The sequence below is a fragment of the Malus sylvestris genome, chromosome 17, assembly GCF_916048215.2.
Source record: "Malus sylvestris chromosome 17, drMalSylv7.2, whole genome shotgun sequence".
NCBI classification, from domain to species: Eukaryota; Viridiplantae; Streptophyta; class Magnoliopsida; order Rosales; family Rosaceae; genus Malus; species Malus sylvestris.
This window is the reverse complement of record NC_062276.1, coordinates 8878313-8905659: the sequence shown is the minus strand read 5'-3', so window position 1 is coordinate 8905659 and position 27347 is coordinate 8878313. Positions and strand designations below refer to the sequence as shown.

The following is a 27347-nucleotide window of genomic DNA, read 5'->3' as shown; positions in this document are numbered from 1 at the left end:
CTTGATGTCGACACGTGCTGCGCTCTGATTGGCTTCTAATCTTGACACGTGTCGAGTAGTGATTGGCCTCCTGGTCGGAGGGGAACTCTTCTGGGTCCTTGACAGTATAGCGTTGGCCGGTGCTCGGTAGTTTCGGGATTAGTCAAGTATGGTACAAACAATTGTCGAATATTAAGCAAAATCCGACAGAAAATGATGCAGTGGCGAATAATAACCGTCATAAAGTAAAATAATAAAACAGTCAATTTCTGTCGGTTATAACCGCCACCATTAACTTAAAAACCACTAGAATATGTAAAAAATATTAAAAAAAAAAGATTCAAAAATACCGCCAGTAAATATCCGCTAGTATTTTCTTGATATCCGCCAGGAATTTATGTCGGATATAACCGACATGATTTTTCTAATATCCGCCAGTAATTAAATGATGTGTCGGATATAATTTATCCGACATAATTTTTTAATATCCGCCACCATCATCCGTTACTAAGGCTAATATTGTAGTAGTGTGATAGCCGATCCCACAGGTTCTATACATTACTTTATTCATCACTGTTATTTTATAGGAAGAATTTGTTACTCTTTTTTTCTTTTCAGATGCAGAGAAGTGCACTTGAATGGGCGAGCATACACCGTACTCACCACCAATTTACAGACACGTTGAAAGACCCTCATAGTCCCGTTAGAGGATTTTGGTGTAGACACATCGGTTGGATCTTCAATTATCGTTCTCGGTTTGAAAGTGTACCCAAATTCTTTATCTCTCACAAGTTGTTTGTATTTATCTTTCTTATCACGTAATTTGTCAAGGTGACGAGAGGTATCATCACATTGCACATCTTGTAAGAATAAACTAGAGACATCAAGAACAAGAATAATCTCTTCCCATGAACCAAAAGATCAAGCAATTAATTAAATCACAGTATTGACAAACACAAGAAGAACAAAGTATAAAACACACCTGATAGGAAACTAACCTACAGACATATTTATTGATGAAGAAGCCATTCCAGTACTCGCACAAACCTTATCCTCTCTGCAAATCTCAATGCTCTCCCAAGAATAGGTTATTGGTGCAAAAAAAAGTGTTACTTGTAAGCAATTATAATGTATATATCGCATACTTTTATTTATCTTGTATTTTATATTTATAAAATGTGACATGTGAGGTCAGTAATTTTTCTTCACACAATTCATTGCCACACTTGGGGACAAGAAATATGGGATACTGGTTATTTGTCGGGAAACAATTGGTACTGTATTGCAATTTGTAGCTTAAGTGCATTATCTTATTTAATTAAATAGGCAACAGTAAAGTTAATAAATATGTTTAATAGGTTAATTGGATTGCTGGCGTATGAAGAAGGTTGGCAGAGCACTCACCATGCATTCGAACTCTCAGTTCGGCATGGCTTGGAATGGTGGGCAGATTGAGCTGGTGAAGTGCTGTTTATGTAGCCTGTTTTGAAGGTCATGAATAATAAACGTTGTTCACATTGACGCAGTGTTTCATGAATTGGGGAACTCCTAATTAATATTTGTGCTGCCACGTTGTACTTTGATTTCAACTGACAAATGTTAAGGAGACTCTCAAAGTGGGATTTTTTTATAGATTTTCTATCACATCATAGTTTAACATTAATTCTTATGCTAAAATTATAAAATATTATGCTAAAACCATGAGGTGGCAAATCCAAAGAGTTCATGGAGAGTTTAGTATGGTGGTTTACTTCTCTTATCATGAGGATCTCGCAACATTTTTATTTAAACTTTCTCGTTCTCTCTTTTCAACTCTTCTTCTTATCATGTAATGTTGTACATTAATACGAAACGTCTATTTTTAAATTCACTCTTTAAAAATCAATTTTGGGTAAACCAACCTAATCTGACATCATTTAGTCATCTAAACTATTATCCAACATATATATACAAAGCATGTTATTTAGTTAAATACTAAAATTATAACAACATCAATTGTACAATTAAATGATTTATAATTTAATTACTTTTCGCAAAGTTGATCTTTAAGGTTGAACTAAAAAGTGAACATATTTGATTATTGTGCAACGTTGTCGAATGAGTATGAAAGTCAATATGATAGAAATAAAGAAGGTTGATAGCATCCTTCTTATTATCATCTATAACTATTTATACACCCAAAACTGGAGCGCTTACTAACACACATCCAATATAAACATGCCTTACCATTTATATGAATCTCAATATGTGTGTCCAAATTGCATCATTCATAAAAATTTCAGGCAAATATTCAATATTTACTAATTTTAATTTATATAACTTAGCATCCATGTGTAATCCATGCGGTGGGAACTTTTTGTATGCAACCTTACTTGAACAAAAGAGCCTAGCTAAACATGGAAACAACAATCATTTTACATGAAAGACCAAAACTTTTAATTAAGCACAAAACTGAAGCAAATTGTACATTTGACCAAAATTGATAAAATTAAAACTTCATTTTTTTATATATAATAACAAAACCCAAACTTGGATCCAATTTCATACTCCGTATCATTAACTTATACTATTTTCAATGTCGTTAATTTAAAGTCCTCTAATCCGATCTTCAATTCATACCATATGGAGTATGGAAGAAAAGTGCCCCAAGGGGGTCTTCATCAACCATGCGTGTGATTATTGCCAACAATAAGAGAATGCATTGTATCCTAGTGAGATCGGATGCAATCGAGTTGGGGGTGGCCCCTTGGCACATGGATCGATGTAAGAAAAATTGGTCACTTTTTGGGTTGTGTGAAAGGCAATCGTCGTTTGGGATATGTGCAACGTTTTGAGTAGCATGCATTCTGCAATTTTGTTGTCATGCTACAAATAAAAGCCGTGTGGAAAGGAGTGGATTGTCTGCCCTCTCATTTCTCTACTCTTCTTATCTCTTTCTATTTATATGATCAAAATTAAGTCACGTTAATATTTTATATTAATTTTTTTATAAAAATAATAAAACAAAAAGTAATATAAATATAAAGCGTTGATGTAGCTTAATCGAGACCACACAAAACAGGAAGGGATGAGAAGAGTATGGAAATAGGAGGGTAGACAATCCTCCTCCGTGTGGAAATGGTTTCACATGTGTTTATTCTCTATGGCTTTTATTTAAAGAAAACTAATGAAAAATATTTGAAAATTTTGAGTTTTTGAGTTTTAACGATAAGGATAAAATAAAAGGAAAACTAATGAAAATGTTTGAAAACTTTGAATTTTAACGATAAGAACAAAATAAGGGGTAAATCGAATAGTACCACGATTGACTTTTTAGTGTAAAAATGCGGTTTTTCGTTAAAGTGAACAGTCCCGAGAGCTTTTCGTTAAAGTTCCCTAAAATAAAAGTTAAAGTGAATAGTATCATGATTAACTTTTTAATATAAAAATATGATTTTTTTTGTTAAAATAAACAGTATAGGAAACTTTACGTTAAAGTTCGATTTTATTTATTTCGGGCCATCGCTAGGCCAGCTCATTCTACTATTTGTCTAACAATTAAACAAGTAAAAGTTTGAGTACTGCGCCATGCACATTGCTCCCACTGAACCAATGTATACAGCTAATTAGCTGTAAAATATTTATGGTTACTACAATAATCTTGTAATGCATATGTTACACGTGTTGTAAGACCGACCAAATACAAAGATTAAGTACTTAAAACTCACTAACGTTTTATTGTCATTATAAATTGGTGTCAACTTCTTTAAATGTTTCAAGTAAATACCTAACCGATTGAAATGTCACATCTAGTAAGTCCCGGTTAAGTTTTTGTTAAATTAATTAGAGCTTACTTTGTCTTCAAAATCAATAAAATGTCATGAAAGCATTGTCTCCATCAACTGACAGTCACCACCACCCCTTCAGGCTATCACCTCCAAAACCTAATGCACAATCACCAACTCCACCTACAACTCAAGCCACCAACATCGAAAGGGTCATGGAAGTTGCTAAAATAGTATGGATTACCATGATGCATCCACCACCATCTTCACAGCCCTACAAGAAGAACTTGAAGCTTCACGGGCTGAGAATCAGCGAATGAGGAAATCACATAACCAGAAACAAGTTCCTTGAAACCTTAATTGAATTCTTAACCCTCTTCTTTGTTAGGAGATTGCCCTCCTGATGTAATTTCAATTTGTGCCCATTTTCAATTCAATTCAATACCCGTTTGATGATTGAGTTACATATTATATAACGTATGTTTAAAATTAAGATTTTGAGGCAACCAATAGTAATGTTAACTATGATATACCCGATTGTCGAGTTTTGAATATAAACATTGGGATTAGGTTTCAGTGATCGTAGGTTGAGCTTGAAAGTGGCGAGAGCTTAATGTTTCCCGATATTCATTTTTGTTTTCTATTTTATTAGTGAATTTGTTCGTTTTCTTTCTTTTCATTTTTTCATCTTCATGCCTTTTATAAAGTTATTTTTATTATTATTTTATTGTCCATGTAAGCGAAAAAGCAAGATCTATTGTTGCCACATGTACATTTAACGAAAAAATAATCAGCGCTTAATGAATATGATATTTTTAATATGTTAGGTTACTTGTTTAAAATGTTTAATCAAATACAAATACTTGGTGTATTTAACATAGTTGGAGATTGTGAAATATGAAGAGAAATTTCACACAACGGTAATTTAAAGCAATTTCATGTTCACATAATATTGTACTGTTGATTTGAAATACCGCTACAATAACATACGTAAGCGAGTGAAATAAGTCATTCCCCCGAAAGACAAGACGAGAAACTGTACTTCCCAATAATGAATTCACGATCCCTATTCATCCAACCATACATTTGGAAGAATCCAAATCCAAATTATGTATCAGATGAACACATCCAATTATTCTTCACGTGACACACTGCCACACACAATTATCATATGCATGCAGAGTTCTCCATCATATTACTGTCCAACTCACGTCTCACTCTATTACTCCAATCATTAAATCCAAAAATAATAAGATTCTTGGAAGATTTAATTAGTCAAGATCCACAAGGTACATCGCCACTGGAATTAAACCAGGAAACTACTAAGTGTGTAATTATTAACATAATGGTTGACTTAAAACCCCTAAAACAGAAATTAACAAGTAGCCAAGCAACTAGTCCAACCAACAAATACGTACAAAAGCAAGGACCTCCCAAAAAATAAATTATAAACTAAACCCACAACTGCAATTAGGCTAAGTTTGGCCACAAAATTGCTAAACCATAGAGTTCATCGTACCCCCCCCCCCCTGCATTCTTCAGTTTCCGTATCCAGTGGGCAGCTCACATTTCCCAAACTCTGCAACAAAAAAACAAAGACCAAATTTTTTTTATATTAGTAAATAATAAGAGGAATTTACCAAACAAAAAGGGTTTTTAAACTTTAATTCTTAAAAAAAGAATTGAAACTTTAACTCCTAAACCCTAAACCCTACATATTCATTCTAGTCATTTTGTTTATTTTTACGGCTCGCGCACTTTCAATTTATGACCATCGACTGAATGATTTGAAAAAAGTTAATGTACAAAAATTAACAAAAGCGAGTGTAAAGTAAAATGAAATTTATAAATAAAATTACTCTATTTTTAATTACAATTCATATATTTTATTTAAAATTTGAATTTATTTATAAACATATTCCACAAGTGTACCAAAAATATGTTAAAATAAATTGATGACATAATCATTTATATCGAAATATATTTTGCAATTGACCAATATACCCAAAAGTTTGTAACAAAATATTTTTATATTAAATTAATCTATCAAAATATATTATATTAAATTAATGTATTTAAATGTCTGAAGAACACAGTATTGATAAAAATTATTTTACCTAACTACCCAAATAAAATAGAAAAGAAAAACTTCCGGTTCTGTTTATTTTAACGAAAAATCATATTTTTATACAAAAAAAAAAATCAATTCTAATGCTATTCATTTTATCATTATAATTAAAATTTTAAAGTTTTCAAACACTTTTAGATTAAAGGTAATTATTTATTAAATTAGAAAAAAAAATTAAACATCAAAATTTAACAAATAAATCAGGTGATACATGTATAAAGAACTAAAATTTGATTTAAAATTTTAATTCATTTTAATCTAAAAGCCTTTTTTTTTTAAGGTAATGTAAAACTAGAAACAACACAACCAAAAAATGGTCACGCGACCACCACTTGATGTCCTTTGACCTCACGTGCTGCACCACTTTCCAACATTTCGTGGACCAGAGTCAAGCTTTCACACGGAACTCAAAGGACTACAGTGTCCCCTTCCATCCGGCGTATTTTAGCAACGCCGCATATTAAAACTATAAAATGCGCCGGTATTTATATTAATTAAAAATACGAGAGGGAGATGATAAGATACGTACTGGGTGGTTGAGAGACCACGTAGGCTGCCCCGCCAAAATAGCACGTGCCGACCCCACGTGCCTTCTTCTGGTAGTAACTGTTGAAGGCGTACGAGGCGTGGGCCTCGAGGGTGTTAGGATCGTAACACGCAGACCCCGGCTGGATCTGATGGCAGTCCGCCCCGCCCTCACCGCAAGCGTAGTCTATACCCGCCTGCAGCTTCTCCTTCCCCGCCTCACCATTCGCCACGCACCACGTGTTTCCGGTTAAGCTCTTCGACAAGTCTCCTCCCCCGTTGACCGGAGCAGTCACCTGCTGGTTTCCTGATACCGGCGACCGGCTGTCGTGATAGTTCTTTAGTCCCTCGACGGTAAACGGTATGTCGTATACCTTGCGCTCGTTGGGGAAGAAGAGACCGTAGTTTCTCTCCGATGTGGGCCCGAATTTCTTGTCCTCGTTGAAGAGCGCGAAGAGATAGACGGTCAATTCTGCTTTAGGCCTCAACGGGGTCCCACCGCCGGTCAAGATCCGACGGACGAGGTTGCCGTTGTAGGCGGCTGCGTTCTCCACGCTCGCGCCTACTTCAACCGAGTCGCCTTTCGAAGGCCAGCCCGTTTCCGACACGACCATGTTGATGTCGTCGTACTTCAACGCCGACATGGCGGCGAAAACGGCGTCGATCTGGGCGTCAAAGAGGTTGAAGTAACGGAGACCGTTGCCGGCGTCTACGACTCCGGGGTTTTGGTGGAATAGGGCGTAGTCCAAGGGGATGACGTCGGAGTTTGACTCGTAAGCGAAGTAAGGGTAGCAGTTGACCATGAGGTAGGACCCGGTTTGACGGAGAAACTCAAGCATGGGCTTGAAAACGGGTTCCACGAGTTCAGGTCGGAATGACCCGGCGGAGGACGGGTAGGAGTTTTGAAGGGCGCTGAGGGCAATGGGCGAGGAGACTTTGATGGAGGACTCAAGCTTGAAGTGGACAAGGGCAGCGTGGATGTTTTTCATGGCGGAGATGAGGAACTTGGTGGTGTCGTGGGTGTCGACGAAGACCTCATTACCGACGCCGATGGCTTCGATCTGGGTGTTGGGGTGGTAAGCGACGACATTTCGCTGGACCCAGTTGGTGGCGTACGACTGCGACTTGGCGGCGGCTGAGAGGAGCTCATTGGGGAGGTCGACGGTGACTTTAATGTCAGATCCTGACAGGGCCCGGAGCACGGCCGGGTCGGAGTCGAAGACCTTCACCCGCTCCAAGCCTTGGGATTTCAGAAGCTGCACCACCTTGTACGCCGACGGCAGGTTGTCTGCGATTCTGCCATAGTTCACTCCCACCGAGCCCGCATCTGCACAAATGTAGCACAAAACGACACAATATCAGAACCCAAAACACCATTACAAGATGAAGATACAAAGAGAAAAAAAAATGTAATTTTCCTCGGTATTTTACCTGCTAGAGATGAAAAGACGGAAAGGAGAAGCACGACGGCGATGACGTGGCGTTCCATACTCTGGTTCTTGGAGAAGCAGAGCATTGTGAAAGGTGGGAGAGCTTCTTCTTCTTCTTCTTTCCTCTTCTGTTGATCTCTTCTAATTTTCTGTGGCGGAGGTTGTGAGTGACAGTGAGCGGAGCGAGGGGAGCGAGTGGATTTTATGGTGTTAGCGGAATAACGTGCGGATCGAGATGGCGGGACCCACGCGTTTGACGCAAGAGACCCTACGTGATGGAGAAATTTTTATTTGCGATAAGAATATGGATGATACGTAAGTAACAGGGTAAATTTTATTTTTTAAGTTATTAATTTTTTAATATATATATCTTATTATTTATATAAAAACACGTGATATATCATCTTGTGTGATGGTTATACTGAAAAATCTCTACTACGTGATGGGTCTTCCTCTCACATTGTCCCACAAACTCGACCGTTTTAAGCTTCACCGAATTAGGAGGGGGATTCTCTCCCCTTTTATTCTTATCTTCATTCATTTCTCTTCCTCCTCTCACATATTATTTTTTATTTTATTATCTTTATAAAAAAAATTAATACAAGATATTAACTTAATTAAATTGTAATCATTCAAATAGAAGAATAGAGAATCCACCTCTACCTAATTAACTCTGCCGCTGCGTATGCAGATATTAAATGGTTTGCTTGCTACTAATGTGCGTAGTACGCTCCTAGGGTTCGTCTAATTTTATTTATTTTGTTGTTAAATAAATGGTTGTGTCAGCTTGTTAAATAAATAGCTGGAATTTTGGATCAGAAAGACGAGAAATGATAGCTACATTCTTTATTTACTACAACATCATATTTAGATTTCCATCTCTTTAAAGAGGAGAAAACAATTAACGAACTAGGGTTATTTATTTTTTTCAAATCCGAAGAAAACTAGTTAAAAATTACACTTTATTTATGTCCACAATCAAACAGATTCATAATTTATAAAATATTGAACCTATAACCTCCCGTTTTAGGTCTCCATTTTCATTGTAACGGAAATAATGAAGAGTGTTGAATCATGATTCATAATAACATAGGATGCAATGCAATGGGGTCCATGGGGATTGGGGGAATCGATGTTTGGGGAAAATGAAAAAAATAAAAGAAGAGATGATCTCATCATGTTTTCCGAACGTTGGATGGTACAAGCAAAATGAGCAGTGCTTAACGGGAAAGGCAAGCAACAAGCCAACAACTAGTTCATCACTTTTTATGATTAAAACATTTATGCCGTTGTGAACCGACGACTTTTTGGGTTTGTGTTCGTGGCAGAATTCATTGCGTAAAAGTTTGATTTGTGAGCAATGTCAAATTGAGGACATTCGCGATAGCTAAATATGCAAATGGTTTAATTTGTAATTTTTATAGAATATTGAAAGAGCTGAAGAGGGATCATATCTCACCTTTTAAATTGACAAATTGAAATCAATTTTATTTAGCGTTCTCTCTAACTTGAGTTCCATGCCTAGCGATGCATCAAAATCCACTTGAGGAAATATCAGTTGAACCAATTTCTAAGTCGACATTTTTTATACAACATGTATACTTAAATTATGGGTGGAAATTTTAGACTAAGTTACACAATGAACAAAAATAGTACATTAGTATCGAACTTATGATTTCTCAATTACAAGTAGATATACCAAACAATTTGAATTTATGATAGAGTTTATTCGAACCCTGATACACGAGTACGAACTTTGTACCATGAACAACTGACCAACAATCACAGCAAATGGCCCAATGGTAAGGGAGCAAACTGCTATGACTCCTAATAAATAAATAAAAATTGGATGTCTCGAGTTCTATACTCCGAACTAACGAGTTTGCTTAATTGTCGTCATGAGCTGGTGAGTCTGCTTGACCAACCAACTTACTTGTTAACAAGATTGATGATCCTTGAACCAAAAGATTATCGGGCCTCGTGGATCTCGAAGGCCCTATTTAAATAATAACTTGGGCGTTTGAACTTCAAAAGGCCCATCAGCAACCAATCAAACTCTAACACGTATACGACCTCTATTGCGCGGGGTCACTGAAAAGAACCGTCGGTGGTAGCGCCGCAGCGGGTACAAAAATCACGGAGAGGAACCCTAATTTTGCTTTGTTTTAGAGCGAGAGAGATACAGACTGCAGAGGAGAGAGGGAGAAGAAGAAGAAGAAGAAGAGGATGTCGACTCCGCAGCAAGAAGAGGACAAGAAGCCCAACGACCAGGCCGCCCACATCAACCTCAAAGTCAAAGGACAGGTCTCTATTTTTCACCATCGTACTTTACCCATCTGTATACAATTTAGATTTTTTTTTTAATTTTTAACGTTTCTGGTTTTGATTGTGATATTCGATTCGCATGGGTTTTTTAATTTTTGGGTTCTGAAAAAAAATTGGGGTTTTCCCAAATATGCCTGATTTTTCCCCTATTTTTTTGTTCTAAGAAATCAGTTTAATTGCTCCGATTAGAGTTTTACTGCTTTTTTTTGGAAAATTAATGGATAAATTAATTGGTGTTAATCAATTTGAACAGGGATTAGTGAATTAGGCTGTGTTTGCTGCCTTTTTATTCGTATATTTGGTGTCTGCCATCTGCTCTTGTGATTGTGTCGATATCTTATTACCTTTTGTTCTTGTTAAACTAAAGTTGGGTTTTTTCTATGATCATGACGGTTTCGCCCAGAAATCAATTGGTTTTGTGGTCTTATGATTTTGCAATATGCTTTTCATTATTTTATGCAATCGTTTGTGATGATAATGGAGATGTATTTAGTTCAATCTCTGTTGTTTGTTTTTCTGTGCGATTGACGATTTAGTGCGCAAACTGCTTATTTTGCATGATGGGTTTATAACATCACCGTTGAACGCTTGCTGTTGCATTCAGTACCTTATTTATTCGTCCTTCCGATGAGCATTCACTTCATTGTATTTTGTTCATTTCACTCCGTAGTTGTGACAGAGTTTGAGGCTTCCTTGCTGTTGATTCCGAAGTCATTGAATCATAATCTTCAGATGTTTTGTTTGAGTGGTATATTTTCAAAACAGTTTGTAGTCACGAAAAGTGTGATGAGCAGATGAGTGATAGTTTTGTATTTCGTTGCAGGATGGGAATGAAGTGTTTTTCAGGATCAAGCGAAGTACTCAACTGAAGAAGCTTATGAACGCATATTGTGATCGCCAATCTGTGGAGATGAACTCAATCGCCTTCTTGTTTGATGGCCGTCGTCTACGAGCAGAGCAGACCCCTGATGAGGTTCCCCTCTCCCCTCTCTCACATACGCACCTGCTCTTCCAATCTCACGATTGCAAACACTTGTGCATTTTGTGCTCAGTTGCTCATTTTCTGCATATATTATAAACTTACGATTGCAAACACTTGAACGCGCATTTGCACTTATGTTTTTCTTATTCACATGCTAAATTGTTTGTGGTTTTTTTCTTGTTCCAGTTGGAAATGGAGGACGGTGATGAGATCGACGCCATGCTGCACCAAACTGGGGGAGCCGTACAGATTTGATACTACCATGCTCTTAGTGGAAGGTAGATATTATTATCTATGATTGGAAATGAAGTTGTTCTATGAATCTTCGGTTGTCAAGTATTACGAGTGAGTTTAGTTTTGTACAAGACCTTTCGTAGTTGTTAATCAACTTTGATTATGTTGTATGTGGGATTTGGCGTCGAAGTTTTTAGTTTTCTTTTAAATTTGGATCCAGATTATAATTTTAAGTTGGTATGTCATTGTCCCAATGAACAGACATGATTGCGAGATTGTTAAAACACATAACATCGTGTTATTGGTCGGGATGCAATGCTATCGTACCTGGATGCGAGACTATTAAATGATTGAATTTAGTCCAATTTGAATTTTTATCTCCCATCTTTGAATTGGTAAATAGATTTTTAATGGTTTCGACCTGTATCTAACTAATATTGATTAGTTTCGAATTTATAATCCGATTAGGATCCTTAGATTTAAGATTAGTTTGATTATGAACCAGCTACATTTTCTATACCGGAATGAGAATCAATTCACTTCTAAACTTTTTCTTGTGTACCCATAAGTTTCATAAGGATTCGACGTAACCAAAGAGTGCCGGTTGTCGACTACCTGACGTCCTTCCCCTCCTCCTTTATCCGGGCTTGGGACCGGCAATGTAAGATAAACTTACACAGGCGGAGTTTGTGTACCCATAAGTAATCGGAAAAATATTTTCCCCTTGGACCTGTCCTTACTTTTCCTATTTCTAAGTTTTCCATTCCTTCCTTACTGAGGGCAAATGTTGCTTTACTGCAGTAGCGGAAAGCAATCAAGCATGTGCAACCTGATGCAAATTTAATTGATCGATTTTTCTTTTTCCTAACAACTAACCATTTAAGAGTATCTCCAAAGAGTCAAAAAAGTCCACATCAGCAATAACAAAAAAAAAGAAAAGATAGCTTTCGTGTTTTTGAACCGAAACGTCAATTTCTACTTGGCATGCCGGGAATTGACAATAACGATGGTTGTCAAATTTAATAGCAACTTCAAGTCTATTTTTAGCAATTTTTACCATTATGATTATTTTTTGTTCTATCGCTCTACGAAAAATATTTATCCATTCCTCATTCTATTTCTATCAAGTAAACATGCCCTAAGATTAGTTTTGATTACAAACCAATTCAGATTCAAACATGAATTAATCGAATGAACATTATATACACTGAACTAATAGTTTGCCCCCTACAATTCACATGTAGAAACAAGACCGCAAAGAATTAAGAATAAAAAAGAAACCGAGCTCTTCCTATGGTATGTATTCAGACATAGGTGCTACATGCACACAACAGAAGCACCCGCATCAACTCCTACACTTTACACTATGCCGCCGTCTTTATGTTCTCTTGTTTGGCCGAAAGCATTTCACACATTGTCGAAGGTGGTGCCCCTTTGATAGTGTTATCCTCCAAAAGCCGTGGAAAAACTATTCAAGGTTGTTTTTCCTTCTTACTTCGAACTGCAAAGCCAAAACCATGATAATCGGTTAAGGAAATTTAGAACATGTGCAATTGTTCGTGCGTAGTAATATCAGCAGCAATTATTGGTGCAGCAATTCTCTCTCTGCGCTCCAAACTTGTGCAGGGACGTGAAATTCATCATCTAAAGTTTCCCACATTAGAAAACTAACCAAATTCCGAGTCTCTGCTGCGCCTATAACGTCTTGAAACTTCACGCTGTGATCTCTGGGTTCGGTCCAGGAATCTTTGGGTGAACTCTTGTATATGATTATAAATGCTGTAACCATCACAAAATAATCATAAGCACGACACAATCTTACATAGGTCTACAAATAGTTATCATGCTGAATTATCAGTGACTACATAGGCAAACCACCTAGTTACTCGCACAGGTTTTCCAAATGAATAGAGTTGAAATCTCCCCTCGGGATCTCCTATCTAGACTTCGTTTCCATATTGTTACCTAACCTTTAGGTCAAAACTATTGCGAACATAATGAATCAGAATTGGGGTGGTCAGCTCCGTTAAGAGTGGCAGATACGAGAGATCACCTCCTCAAAGGGTTGTTCAATTGGGAAGCTTGGTACCATGGAGAAGACTACTTTTGCAATATCCAAGGATTGAGGATAACAACAGAAGTTTCCCCATGACTACTGCACAAATAATCTTGAAATCTTACATTTGACTTCTTCCCAGGTAAGAAAGCTAATATTTAGCATAACCCCAGAATCTGGAAGGACAGGAACAATGCCTGAGGAGCATGGATCGGAGTTTTACATTTGACTTGGTAGTTTTATTGTCTCTCAAACAACTAGTAACTTAACGACAACACTGTTCTTAAAGGAACTTTGTACTGATTAGGTCTAATGATGGCCTAAGAAACCACGGCAAATGTGTATGCATCCCAGAGCAGAAAAATGAAGATCACTAAACAAGATATTCACGCTAAAGAAAAGAACAGCATACCTAAGGCGATGCCTGTTACAAGCTGCGAAGAATGCAACAAAACCATTTAATATACTCCTGACAGCTCGGAAAACCTGAAGCCCAAAAAGAAGAGAATGGTGATCAATAAAACCATCTAGCTGACATTGTTAAAAAGTAGAAACAACATTTATACTTTTTAACTTCCAACCTGAGAAAAGAGGTCATTCCAAAGTGAACGCCATATGGAAACTTCAACCGTTTTCACAGTTGCCTGGGAAGCTGAAGCAAACTTGAATATGCTGCAAATAACTTGCCAGATATCTCGAAGTGTATCATATATGCATGCACCAATAAAAACTATAACATTGGCTAGTGAAAGGACCATGCGAACCGGAGCATAGAGTACTTCCCATAGAATCCAAAATATAGGATATACAATGGAAGTTCCTGCAACAAAACGCAAACAAGAGTACATGCACTTAATAGAAGATTTTTAAAATTGTACAACGCCATTGACTATTTGAATCAATAGATGGGTAATCCAAAGAATTGCATGACCTACCAATGCTCCAGATGGCTGACAGGAGAAACCATATTGGAAACACTAAAACCTCAATCAGATTCCCGACTAGACTGCATGAAGATCCAATCAGAATCCAAATGACTGAAAAGAGGCTCTCTAATACATCAATAAGCATGTTCCATACTGGAAGGAGGAATCCAAAACACTCCACAAGAGGTTCTACCAATGGCTGAGCTAGAACTGAAAAAAAGGATCGCGTGGTACTCCTGATTGCCAGAAACCACTGAACAACTTTCTGAGAGTGGTGTAGAAATAGCATTGTTCCCAAGTACTTAATCCTTGATATCATCGACCAGGTCTCTATCCAATCAAATAGAGGCCCACAAAGACGAGATGCAGTTGCCTTGAGAACTGGAACATTTTTGTATAGGTCATAAAATCCAATTAAAACAGTGACAACTGAGATCAGCACATACAATGCTCTTGCCAGAGGGCACATCCATGGGCGATAGATATGGCAAAACCCAGGGTATGACTGAAGGAAGATAACCCAAGATGGAAGCCCAGCCTCAAGCAAAGTCAGCAACCGGAGATCAGACATTATTATTTCTCTTAGTTTAAATGGGAGGTCACGGTGATTGAACCTGAACAAAATCAGCACATCCCTGTACTGGGTAGATTCAACAGCATCTTGACAATCACTAGTATAGGTATTGACAGTTACAGGTATAGCTTCTTTGCTGAACGGAGTAGCTTTAACAGCACCTTCAGAATCACTGATATAGGCCCTCGCAGTCACCGGTATCTCATCTTCAGAATCACAGGTATTGGTCTCAGAGTTTTGCATTTCATCTCCACAGTAACAGGAATAAGTCTCAGAGTTTTGCATTTCTTCTTCAAAGTAACATTTATACGTCTCAGAACTTTCAGAGTCACAGGCAGGGCTTTGCACTTCCTCTGAATAAGTATCTACTTCAACTCCAGCACTAATACACGCTGTTATTTTCCTTCTCTTATAGGGTCCAGTAGGTGGAGGCGATGAATGCGGTACACCGGCCCTATTTTCACAGATATCAGAATGAACACTAAAGTTGCGACTAAGGCAGTGGAGAGAATCTTCCCCAGTGGGCAGATTATTGTGACAGATATTGTCATCAACAACCGCCATAGTTTCTGTCTCTGGAAACTCTTCAGCATCATAGAAAACTTCTCCTGGAAATGTTAATAAAAATTAAATGAAATCATAGAATCCTCATTTCAACTGGTAGTAGAAGAAACACAGTAGTTTCAGCAGCCATCACGTAGCACAGTACAACACTTTGTGCAGATACAGAAATTCTCCAAATATATGTTTATCCAAATTTCCTAATAAACCAACAAAGGAAAAATGTTCAAAAAGAACTTCTCGAACTTCTCCTTGTGAGCTTCAATGGATCCCAAGTCCCTATGCTATAAGAAGATTATCCATGTAAATTAAACAGTGTCTCTAGATCATCTCACATTCTAGTGGCTTCCATTCCTGCTGGTGTTAGAATTTTATAACCTTTAAATCATCATGCATATCACAGAATTTCACTCTCAAGCAAAATCATACAGATTCAAGCAAAGATGAATACTTCACGCCTTGCGGTTCAGTGCACGGCAGAGTTATAATATTTTTTTCTTTAAAGGAACATATATCGCGAAACAATTAAGCTATAGCAGCCCCAAATAAATTTCCAAATTTTTACCATTTTCAATGCTGCACTATTTGTTTTGACTAACCAAACATGACCACTAAAGACATCCCCACATTCCGACTACAGGTACAGAAATCTCATGCTCATATGCCAAAAGAAAAAAAGCCCATGTCATAAAGTTATTAACATGAAGACCACAAAAATAGGAATCATGAGGGCAAAGAATACTACCTAAGGAAGAATTCAGATGCTCTTTCAATTGTAGCTGCTCAGAGATTGTTCCTGAGAACCACGAAGATATGCAGCTTGCAGCTTGAGCAATACTGTCAAATTCCCATCTTTGCATGGATTTAGCCTCTATAGCCAGCGACGTATCAGTCTGCAAAGAACACATGAACCATAGAACACGGGCACTTACAAAGGACTACAAACAACTGTTCAAGGATATAGAAAGGGGGTGATACCTGAAGCTCATTGATGTAATTGATACCTCGAACATTGCTCCATGCAACTTCGAATACAATAAAACCATACAAGGTCCTATGTAACTCCCTTCTTAGAAGCAAAGATCTCTGCAGCTTCTTTACAGGTAACAACACCTTCTTCTGATGCTTGATTAATGAGAACCACCTAGCAAGCTTCTTTGGTTTTGCAGTCTTTGGTCTGGGGCAAGCATCATTTCCTTCTGTTCTCACCTTCCGCGCCTTAGTGTTTGCAAAAGGAGACAACCTTGACTGAAAAATCAAACCAATATAAACTTTGATTCTCCGTAAAGTAGAATTGAAAAACAAATAAGTTGAACATCAATAAGAGTGTGGTGACTATAGATTGACCTTGGTAACCATCAATTGCCACAAGTGTGCTGACCGCGAACCTAGGTCGCCCAGCCATGGCCGATTGTCCACCAAGATATAGAATTTCTTGCTTTCGAGGGCCAGGAAAAGGCTAAGATCCGAAAGATAAGACTGCAAGTCTCTGCAATCACAAAGCACAAACCACATCACTTCATTATTCACACAAAAAGAACAAAAAAAACCCGAAACAATGTTTCAGAACATGAAAAAGCATAAGGTTTTCTCTGTATTTAGCAATACTAAACTACAATCTTAACAAATAAACACTCACCAGAGCTGAAAATTTAAAGAAAAAAGATTGTCATGCAATTAAATTTCTCATAAAACCCAATTCTCGCACAGAAAAACTGTGCATGTAGGATCAAAACAAAAAGGGCATTTGAGAATTTAAACAAATTAATTAAATTAAAACCAAAGAATAAAAATTGAAGTAGTAAATGCTGAATTTTGAAGAAAGTTACCCAATTTGCAAACCGGTGAGGGGGAAAATGCAGCGGGCAGCGTCACCTTTCCCCATCAAGTTCATGCTTTCTGCCCAATTCTTCACCAATCACTGCTTCCCACAATTCACAAATGATTAACAACCCAGAATCCAACATACAAATACACAAGGTTATATGTCTATGCTTCTTATATGGAAGCATGCACTGAATGCATTTTAGAGAGAGAAAAAGGGTAGAGTGAGAGAGAAATGAGGACCTTGTTGATAAAGAAGGAAATTCCGTGGAAAGAAGAGAAAGCAATCACCGGCGAACTTCATAACAGAGGGCAAAGGCACGCCGGAAGAGAGAGAGAGAATGGGGGAGTCAACGTGGACGAATCAACGGCGGAGGGAAGAAAAACCCTTTACCCTCCGGAGATTTTCAGAGCAAAGATTTCATCTTTTTTTTAAATTATTAAATTTCATTTTTTTTTTCTTCTTTTTTGGGGAGATTTATGAGTTGCTTGGATTCGAAGGCGACGAGGACGGTGTCGTGTCCGAAGGAGGAGAGGAGGCGGGTCGACTCGGCAGGGACACGTCCGTTGGGGGGAGTTTATGAGGAGGATGACGGGAGCAGCCGGGGAGATGGGTACAATGGTAAATTCGACCCTCCTGCGGATCTCATGTGCTTCCCGCCACCATTATCTCTCTCTTCAGTAGCTGTCGTTTGGTGGAAGAGAGAGATAGAGAGAGAGAGAGACAGACAGACAGACAGAGGACAGAGAGTCAGAGAAATTTCTAAAAGTGAAGAGAACGGGATAAGAGGTGCCGGAACTTCGAGGAAACCTGGGAAATAACCGCGCGAGCTGTTATCGCCTGCGTAAGTTGTTTCTCACTTTGGCCCTTGAATTTTTATGAGTTTTAATTTTGTCTCACTTTGGTCCTTTTGTGAAAGTTCATTTGATTTTATACCCAAAATTAAGGCATCTGTCATTTCGACTTTAAAACAATGATATGACGCCAAATGGCATCATCTTGATTGTCCACGTGCCAATTGTTTGTAACATATTGGTTGAGTTGTTGAGTTTGTTGCTTAATTAGTTGTATTAATTATTATTATAAATAAGAGCTTAAAGAAAAATGTGTTGTCGTTGTTGTAATAGTTGTCAATAAGTAATATAATACTTGTTGTACATTAATTGAAAGTCGAAGTGTGAGTTCCTATCAACATATGGTGTGAACGGACATACTAATTGAACTTAAAAACTAGTATACATTGACAGAGAAACCAAAGTGACATAACAATAAAAGTTTGGGGGTTATAAAGTTAAAAAGAGCTAAATGGAAGGACGGAAATGGGAATGGCTGCAATACAAAGGACTAATACAGAATTTGGGACTGAAAATTGGGAGTCAGACGATTGGACTCATAGGAGAGAGAAGTAAAAGCGCGTATACGGCGGTCGTAGTTGTTTTTTGCTGGTAAAGTTGTGTACGTGGGCGTACCGTGGTGGTCCTATATAAAAGAAAAGAATCCATATCTATATGTGAGTAGGGTGCCTTCGTATATTCTCTCAATTTCAGCTCTTATCTCATAGAAATTTTTAGTTGTGACAGGAATATGAATGGTACACCATATGTTTTTATGTAAGTGGTGGAAAATTTTAATTTTTAAGTTATTAACATTTTAACACATATATGTTATCATTTATATGAAAACACGTGGTATACTATCTCGTGTGACAGTCATCCTAAAAAATCTATCCTTATCTCATCCATCATAATTGTTTGTTTGCATGCTTCACCATCAATTTTAATGAAAGCTCCCTTTCCCAAAATTAAAGCTTTAATTGCGTGTAGTAAAGACTTTATTTTTCAAAGTAATTTACAATTCAAGGGAAAATCTGAACTCAAATCTTATATAGATTTTCGACCATTTGAGTTTCAATACGAAATTTAAGTTCAAGAAAAATGTTATTCAACTAAGTAAATAATAAGATTTGAGTTTTAACTTCAACAATCTCCGATACACATTTAAATTGTCAAAACTCAAACTTCAGTGAAAATATCCAAATTTTAAAAGCCAAAATATACTAATATAAAGTCTTTGAATTGGATGAGAAAACCAAAAATACTCAACTTCACCACCCTTTTTGGAATCAAACACAATGCGATAGGTCTTGAAGATTGTCATAGGTTAAGATAGTGTGTCATCTCAAGTTTGTATCCTCCCTCCCATGAATTAGAGAAACTTAAAATTGAATATCGCATTGAAAAGTATAAGGAAAAAAAACTTTGCTCTTAAGGCAAGAGAAGGCACACTTACCAACAAAAAATGCAAGTCAAGATTTCCGAGTAAGGTAGTTGTTGATGCATAAAATCACCAAGGATTGAATATTACGCCTTTCACTTAATTCTTTGAGAGATGAAGGAGGACCGGATCTCGGAAATGAGGAGCGCCGGTGCGGTGGTTCCGGCTATGTACGCTTTGATGCTTAAGTCAGTCTAAGCATGAAATTGTAGCCTGAACTTGTAGCCTTAAAGATGCATATATCCGAAGTTGATCACAAGTCTATTGCTATGTCCTTGTTTGTTACAAACTGTTGTGGAATTGTTTTTACGCTGAAATTGAGTTCTTTCCATTCTAGGACTCTTAAGTGATTTCTGTAGCCACATCCATTTGGTCCAACGATGAGCTCCTAGAATTTGTCCGGCCAACTTAATTAATTAGTGGATGTCTACGAGATTAATTTATATGATATGAATATATTGTCGTGCATGGTATCATTTTAAGCCAATTATACAATGTCATAGCGTAATTTCTCTTTATACACCATTATGTGATCGATAGAATACGCCATTAATCTACCCGGTAATGTAAGTGTGCCACATCTACAACCCTTGTACTTTGGTTAGTGCTTAAAATTTATTCTATATGATACATATGAAAAATGGGAGTGAAGTTTACTTCACCACATATCAGAGAAATTCTTGAATTTTTGTTAAAATCAACAAAATGTATCGATACATCCGACATATAGATATATTTGGAGAAACTCTCATATTTGTTTAAACTAATGTTTTTTTTTTTGTTGATGTCTAAAGTTAAACTAGTGTTTAATATTCTCTAAAATTTTATTTTAAGTTTTTATGTTTAAGCAAATTTTTACTAATGAAAACCAATATCAATATCAACATTTTTACAAATTTACAAATCAATATTTTTATCAATACCGATATTTTAAACACTGGTTATATCATAAAGTGTTTTCACCTTTAACTTTTGGCTTAGGCATGCGGCCTTTCTTGGCTAACGTATGGGTCGTGGCACCTTAAACTATCCTTTGATGGTGCATGACCCCACCATGATCAGGAATTTCAATGATTAACAGCAGGATCCGGAAACTCCTTGGCCTCATTTGAACGGAGGATTCTTTATTTTCCTAATCTCTCAACCTTTCTATTCTCTCTTATTTAAACAGTTACGGTTACGTTATGTCAACATCTTATATTACTTTTTTTATACAAATAATAAGACAAAAAACAATATGTGAGAGGAGAGGATGAAAGGGGATGAGAATAGGAGGGTAGAGAATCCTCCTTCCATCTGAACCGAACAATCTGTGATTTCGTGGTACGGACAAACCAATAAGGATCCTCTCTGAATATTTTTTTGTAAGAATTCTGGAGATCCGTGTATTGTATTCGTTCATCGTATATCGTGCGGTCAAAAATTATTTTAAATTTTATTATTTAAAATTGACTATAAAAAATATCTGACAAAAACTGATCGCATAATATACAATAAACGAACACAATTTATTGAGGATCAGGAGAGGATCCAAATTCGGAACGAACAATCTGAGGTTTAGTTGTAGGGCCCAGGCAGGAGTTTGAACCTAACCGTTGATTTGTTTAGGTAAAATAATAGAGCAAGGACAGAGATGCAGTGTGTACACAAATCGTGTGAAGTTCGTGTGCGGGGGATGTCGATAGTTTCGTAGATGGGGAGGCAAGTGGCTCTATAAATCCTCAATTTCTTGAAGAAAAAAAATATACATCAAAGGCAATGCATGATGCATGTTATTGGAAGTTGGATGATGATTCATCATTTCTGTAACTTGATCTGTGTTCGCAAAACTAAGGAACTTATCTACATTTGGAATGTACTCGAAGTGTGAACTTATCAGAGTAAGATATGTGTCAGTGTGTTATTGGTTTGAATACTGTTAAGATGTATGTAAGTCTTTCTTCAATTTAAAATGGACATTAGGCTTTTTAATCATCGTGAATGATATTTTGTATGAAAAGGGTATGTTCATGTGTGCTGGTGCATCTTTTTGCTTTCTGGTTGTCAAGTCAAACAGATAACATGATGAAAGAGATATTAAAAGAGGTTCACGACAAGAAATGAGTAATTTAATGCAATATTTAAAAAAAATATGTTCATGCTACGGAGTATATACTCTCTTGGTTGTCTGTCTAAATACGTGACGAGTCATGTGCAAGGCCCTTTCATGTTTGGTTGGGTCATCTTTTGATATAATAATTTCATTATATAAATTTAGTTATTTAAAACATTTAATATTTGAGGGTCAGTTTAAGAATCCGTTTTAACAATGATGTATAGAAGTTGCAATTGCAATCAAATCTGAGCCGGTAAAATGTAATTTACTCATTAATATGGATTAGTAATTGAAAAATATCATAAAAATTCAGACTCTATGATAACTCTAACTCTAAGCAAGTTTGGTGGTGGCACTTTGTTATGGTAATTACGTTTCGATTGGGTAGTGGGCAGGTTGTTTTGATGATTTGATTGGCTGTCATATTTCGCACACTTGGTTAATCTAATATTATGGGAATCTTGAACGCTGGGAAGTTCATTTCTTAGCTGCGAAGGCAACAATATTAATACTGTTAGATGACATTGATATAATCTACATCGTTTTCAATTGTTTTGAGTAGAGCGATAGAGTTAATGAGTTGGATAATTAATTGTTAAGGGAGGAAGAGTCAGTGGAACCCGTATTAAAATGTATAGATATAATTACTTTCAATCATTGCAGTAAAACGCATCTGCACAATTTTATTTCAACATGTTGACTACTTGAGCATAATAAATTTGGCTTCAATATTGCCAGAGCTTGCATTTTATTACACGACACATTATACAACTCTGAATTTATATAAATGGAAGACAGATGTGTACACAACACCTCATGCTATTAGAACTGTGGCAACGTATATTGGGATCAAGGTCATCTCAAGACCACTCAGAGTCCAAGAAATATACATGTAAATGTGTTCCGATGAGCCTTTGAATGTTTGGTACTAGTCTTTTTGTACTTATCGAGTGTTTTATGTAATGTTTGCTAGGTATATCTCGACAATTTTCATGGACATTACTCGACAAATTCTTTCAATATCACTCATCAGATTGCTTCAGCATATGTCGATATTTGTTGACATGTATACAATATGATTTGGCTGACGACTACAAGTCCACCAAGTATTTGACAAAATTCTTCATCGGTAAAATGTAATTTCTCTTATTAATATGGATCAGTAACTGAAAAATATCATAAAAATCCAAACTTTATGATAACTCTAAGCAAGTTTGGTGGTGGCACTTTCTTATGGTAATTACGTTTCGATTGGGTGGAGGGCAGGTTGTTTTGTTAATTTGATTGGTAGAAATATTTCACGCACTTGGTTAGTCTAATAATACTGGAATGTTGAATGTTGGGAAGTTCATTTCTTAGCTGCGAAGGCAATAACATTAATACTGTTGGATGACGTTGATATAATCTACATGGTCCTTTTATTGTTTTGAGTAGAGCGATAGCGTTAAAGTTAGTTAGATAGTTAATTGTTAAGGAGAGAAGAGTCGGTGTATATCGAAATGGTACGAAGGTACATATTCATGATTGTTTTTCGTCACTGCAATAAAGCACTATCTGCACAATAATCATATCTACTTGTATGATGACATATGACGTATGTGTCCTAAAAATTCTCTCTTTTGAGGATCGTAGATGTGAAAGGTGCATGCAAAGTTGGCAACATTTAACGCGGTGGAGTTATGTTCAGTTGTTGCTACAGCCTAGACCACATTGTCATTGAGATGTTGATCTTTTAATTTTCACAAACAAACTGCCATTTGTATTGTAAGTAATCAAAATAAAATGTGTACTTTTCCTCCCTATTGAAAAAAATATTGCATGTATAAGAGAAGCGTTTAGGAAAGGCATTACTCGATTGCTAAGAATAACCACTTCCGTTTACGCAATGTTTAAATTCTCTAACAATTTCTTTTACATAATAATAACGTGATCAGTTATTATGAATAGAAATGGTAGACGACATTATCTGCGTTATTTAAGTAGTAAATTCAACAACGGAACTTTGCTCTTACCCAACACAGGTAGCAAAACTATAGTGCCTAAAAAGAGAGAGGGGCCACGAGGACGTTCCGGAGTCTCACTGGCTCTACTGTTGAGAGTTGACTGAATAGAGCCGCTGAGAACTTGCTGGTGTCTTCTTAAAAGTCCTATATGGCATGGTCAAAGTATAACGAAATTTAGACATGATCATTTGATTTAACGACATTCTGTGACGGCCCAACAAGAGTAGGGGCAATAAAAGAATACAAATTTGAAGGCATAACTCAAAACATTTCGATATAATAGAAAACATATGTATTGCTGCACAAACTAAGTTACTGTTTCAAGGCGTAAAATAATTTTACGGGAATTGTTTTTGCTGATGCCTATACAATTACCATATCACACAAACACATACAGAGAGTCGCAAGAAACGAATGTCAGTTATTTTGACTAAACACCGTTCTTTTTAACTGATGGAGGCCATGACAATCTCCGGTGGCTAGTTCCATCTACCTCACTGTGTTCATCCTCGGCTTCTTGGTGCTCAACTTCAGCCTTCCTTGAGCTTCTGATAGCTAAGTCATCAAAGCTTGGTTCAGTTCTCCAAGGAGGTGGAGTTACACATTCAGAATCACCTGGTATTCTTCGGGAGGATTGCTTGCCTGGTGTTATAGGCGAAGGCGCATCAGTATGACCAACTCTGAGATGCTGAAGTGTTGAAAACGATTCCCTCATGGCAGACATTGCTTCAAAGAACCGTGTGCATGATGCTAATGCCACAGGAATTGGACGAAGCATTTCCTGCATCAGTTAAACAAAATGAAGATCACATCATGCATACATAATTTCCCCACGTAAAAAGTTTTACAACATCTGCATTATTAATTCGCACGTTCTGCTAACAGTACACGGTAGATCAGATATCTAAACAACTCCTTCGGTGCTATTATCAGCAAATTGCAACAGTATCATACCCCGCAGTTGCCAACAATTAAATGTCTTATAGCTTATAAACCAAGCAACATCAGGAATATTATCAAAATTGAAGCAAATAATGTGGAAAAAGAACTATTGCTACATGCATTCTCAGTAATTTAGAAACAAACGAAAAGCTCCTGCAAACATACCCCCCAAACCGAAGGAGGCTCCTTAAATGTCTGACTCCACTGGAAATCTGCAACTGATGCTGTCAAGGCCCCATAATCACTAGCAGCCTTCATCAATAATTCGGAGAATTGTTTCTGCACAGGCCCAAGCAAAAGATTCCAGAAACATTAAGAAAACAGTTCTTTCACATGAAATACAAATAGCCCTGTAGTGATTAATTTTTTCCCAACAATTGTTTTGAATCTTTTGATCAATCTAAACTCCCATAAAATATGACTTGGATTTAGCAACAAACACTCTTAGACTGGTCGAAACAAAATGGCTCATGTATAATCATAGCATAGAATGTAAAATACAAGACAACCTACATGAGTTCAAACCTAAGAGATTTTATACTGCTGAATTCAAACCTGATACTCTGCTTCTACTGGAATGCAATCGAGTGAATAAGGTTGTTGAAGACGGGCTATGATCCGATCCTGCCAGTGATTTGAAACAAAATAAATAAGGAGGTATTATTCAGACACAAAAATAAAGGGGGTGTTACTGAGAATTAAACATGCATATGAATGATGACAACTGCATATGTAAGTGGCATAAAAAAGAAACTCAATGAATGATAGACTGTAAATTTGCTCTTCTATGCCACCAAAATTCAATTTTCAAAGAACATGATAACCAAAGCATCAGTCTACAACATTACATGCCTGGAATATATCTACTAAAGCATATTCTTGATAGGAAAACCAGAAATCGCTTCGAAAGAGATGCTATAGTCCATTTCTGGCCAGGAGGACAGTGGCGGAGCCAGAATTCTGAATGAGGAGGGGCCTTTCACAAATATGTGTGTGTGTATATATATATACATGAGTGTGTGTAAAAAGTTGAATTCATAACATGTTGACATATGCAATTTGTGTAATCCTCACAAAACTGAAAAAATTCTTTTAAATTCAATACTAAGAAGAAAAAATGTAAAACCCCAAACAACCAAGTAAGAGGTAGGTTGTGGAAGGCTAAAGAAAATACAAAGAAGTAGAAAAAGGACAAGGGGGAGAGGTCTGCAAATAAAGAAGGTGGGTTGCTTTAGAAAATTATAGGGTGTATATTACTGTTAGGTTAGAGAATCGAACCAGAAGTGGTGTTGCTTTTTCCATTTAAAATTGCACATCTCTTTTAAAACTCCCCTACCAAACTTATCGTTTCATTAGACAGTCGAAAAAATTTAAAATCAAAACTTAACGATGTCGTTTGCTTCATTTTCTTCTATAAGGTTCACACCTCATATGAAGTCAGGATGGGCCAGGGACTACCCTAGTCCCTTGGTGGCTCCGCCCCTGCAGGAGGACTTTGCAACTATTACAGACATTGTATGATTTGACAAAGAATGCACAGTGGACAGAATATGCAAATGATAATGAATCTTAAATCATTGTATGATTTAACAAAGACAAACCAATCCAATCATAACCCCAATGTACAACAAGAACAAAGCAACACACAATGATGTACCACAACAGATTTACCTTATTCTGAATCACATCTTTCAGTATGGTAGTAATCCTGGCCAAAGTTTCACACTTCTTTTCCATTTCACTCACATGTGTCAAATGCGCTACGTTTTTATCATCCTACAGACAATATAATCCCAATTCAGTGAAAACAGATAAGATAATCTCACAAACTCAAAACACGAAAAAAGGGACTCCAACAGCTCACCTTTCTCCCTTGGAGTTCAACTTGCAGATCTGCTATTTTTCTCTGAACAGAGGTAAGGTCCCTCAAAACCTTTATCAAGTCATCACCCTTTTCACCAGTACTACTGGACAAGTTCTGAAGCTCTTCCTGCATCACAAAAAATTATTCAACTTTTCTGAAATTCAAAGCAAGAAGCTTCCACATTACAAAATTAACCAAGTAATCAGCTTTCCTCTTCCACCAACATATAACAATTTAATTACAACTGGGTTTTCAAAATTAAGCTCATAAATCTGAAAAATGTACGAAAGCTAAAACATGGGGAGTAAAAGCTCATAAGTCCAAACGAGCCAAACACTGAAATTGAACATGGAGGACATAGAAATGTGCAAAAAGGAGGGCGAGGGTTTACCTGGGTAGGAGGAGCGGCGACGGAGAAGCCGAGATCCGAAGCGATGGCGAGGGCGTCGGCCATGCCGCCGATGCGCCGCAGCGGCTTCTTCCCCACCCAAGTGCTGTCAGTCCCCATCGACATTGCCTCACCACCCAAACAACCGCCTTACGGCAACCACCACAATTTGGTTTGGCTGGTCTTCTCTCTCCACTAAGTTCTTGCTTTCAGAGACAGCAATGCGCTGAAAATTTTCAAACCTGTTTGCAACATATGCTCTCTGGCCGGCCGGGTGGACCCAACTGCAGGACCCGTTCTTCAGCCCAATTATGAGGCCCAATAGTTATATCGGTCGTATTAGCCCAAATAGAGCCCAACCCGCTAAAACAAAGCCCATACAGGGCAATTAGGGTTTTACAAACATCTTCACCTTCCCTATATAAACCCCTCTCGTCCTATCAATTCACAAATTGCTCTGGTGGTTCTCTCT

At 37.1% G+C, this 27347-nt stretch overlaps 4 protein-coding genes across 4 annotated transcripts; 1 reads left to right on the top strand and 3 right to left on the bottom strand.

Moving 5' to 3' along the window:
- Positions 1 to 4977: 4977 nt before the first annotated feature.
- Positions 4978 to 8110, bottom strand: LOC126611755 (glucan endo-1,3-beta-D-glucosidase-like; the record flags this gene model as incomplete). The annotated part of the gene is made up of 3 exons (XM_050280124.1): positions 4978 to 5322; positions 6401 to 7723; positions 7828 to 8110. Coding segments are annotated over 3 exons (1647 nt in total), but the record flags the coding sequence as incomplete, so codon positions are not given.
- A 1812-nt stretch (positions 8111 to 9922) lies between these two features.
- Positions 9923 to 11722, top strand: LOC126612352 (small ubiquitin-related modifier 1-like). Its single transcript, XM_050280743.1, has 3 exons — positions 9923 to 10130; positions 10975 to 11124; positions 11320 to 11722. Exons 1-3 carry the CDS (start codon positions 10053 to 10055, stop codon positions 11386 to 11388), a joined length of 297 nt encoding a protein of 98 aa, XP_050136700.1. The 5' UTR covers positions 9923 to 10052; the 3' UTR covers positions 11389 to 11722.
- A 779-nt stretch (positions 11723 to 12501) lies between these two features.
- On the bottom strand, positions 12502 to 18198 carry LOC126612351 (uncharacterized). Its single transcript, XM_050280742.1, has 10 exons — positions 17552 to 18198; positions 17314 to 17405; positions 16832 to 16973; positions 16463 to 16732; positions 16230 to 16377; positions 14359 to 15531; positions 14005 to 14243; positions 13836 to 13909; positions 13040 to 13146; positions 12502 to 12868 (listed from the first exon to the last, which is right to left on the bottom strand). Exons 2-10 carry the CDS (start codon positions 17376 to 17378, stop codon positions 12840 to 12842), a joined length of 2247 nt encoding a protein of 748 aa, XP_050136699.1. The 5' UTR covers positions 17379 to 17405; positions 17552 to 18198; the 3' UTR covers positions 12502 to 12839.
- Positions 18199 to 23928: 5730 nt separating this feature from the next.
- On the bottom strand, positions 23929 to 27118 carry LOC126612350 (AUGMIN subunit 2-like). The gene is made up of 6 exons (XM_050280741.1): positions 26879 to 27118; positions 26488 to 26613; positions 26295 to 26399; positions 25179 to 25247; positions 24789 to 24902; positions 23929 to 24462 (listed from the first exon to the last, which is right to left on the bottom strand). Exons 1-6 carry the CDS (start codon positions 26999 to 27001, stop codon positions 24112 to 24114), a joined length of 888 nt encoding a protein of 295 aa, XP_050136698.1. The 5' UTR covers positions 27002 to 27118; the 3' UTR covers positions 23929 to 24111.
- Positions 27119 to 27347: the final 229 nt, after the last annotated feature.

Excerpts from the sequence above, each read along its gene's own strand:
- LOC126612351 (XM_050280742.1), bottom strand. The coding sequence starts at position 17,378 with ATGAACTTGATGGGGAAAGGTGACGCTGCCCGCTGCATTTTCCCCCTC. Across the intron at positions 16,974-17,313 it reads CTCACCGGTTTGCAAATTGG|AGACTTGCAGTCTTATCTTT; the intron begins GTAACTTTCTTC and ends TTGTGATTGCAG. Across the intron at positions 13,910-14,004 it reads GGAATGACCTCTTTTCTCAG|GTTTTCCGAGCTGTCAGGAG; the intron begins GTTGGAAGTTAA and ends TTTGGGCTTCAG.
- LOC126612350 (XM_050280741.1), bottom strand. The coding sequence starts at position 27,001 with ATGTCGATGGGGACTGACAGCACTTGGGTGGGGAAGAAGCCGCTGCGG. Across the intron at positions 26,614-26,878 it reads TCGCCGCTCCTCCTACCCAG|GAAGAGCTTCAGAACTTGTC; the intron begins GTAAACCCTCGC and ends TTTGTGATGCAG. Across the intron at positions 26,400-26,487 it reads TTGAACTCCAAGGGAGAAAG|GATGATAAAAACGTAGCGCA; the intron begins GTGAGCTGTTGG and ends TATTGTCTGTAG.
- LOC126612352 (XM_050280743.1), top strand. The coding sequence starts at position 10,053 with ATGTCGACTCCGCAGCAAGAAGAGGACAAGAAGCCCAACGACCAGGCC. Across the intron at positions 10,131-10,974 it reads ACCTCAAAGTCAAAGGACAG|GATGGGAATGAAGTGTTTTT; the intron begins GTCTCTATTTTT and ends ATTTCGTTGCAG. Across the intron at positions 11,125-11,319 it reads CAGAGCAGACCCCTGATGAG|TTGGAAATGGAGGACGGTGA; the intron begins GTTCCCCTCTCC and ends TTCTTGTTCCAG.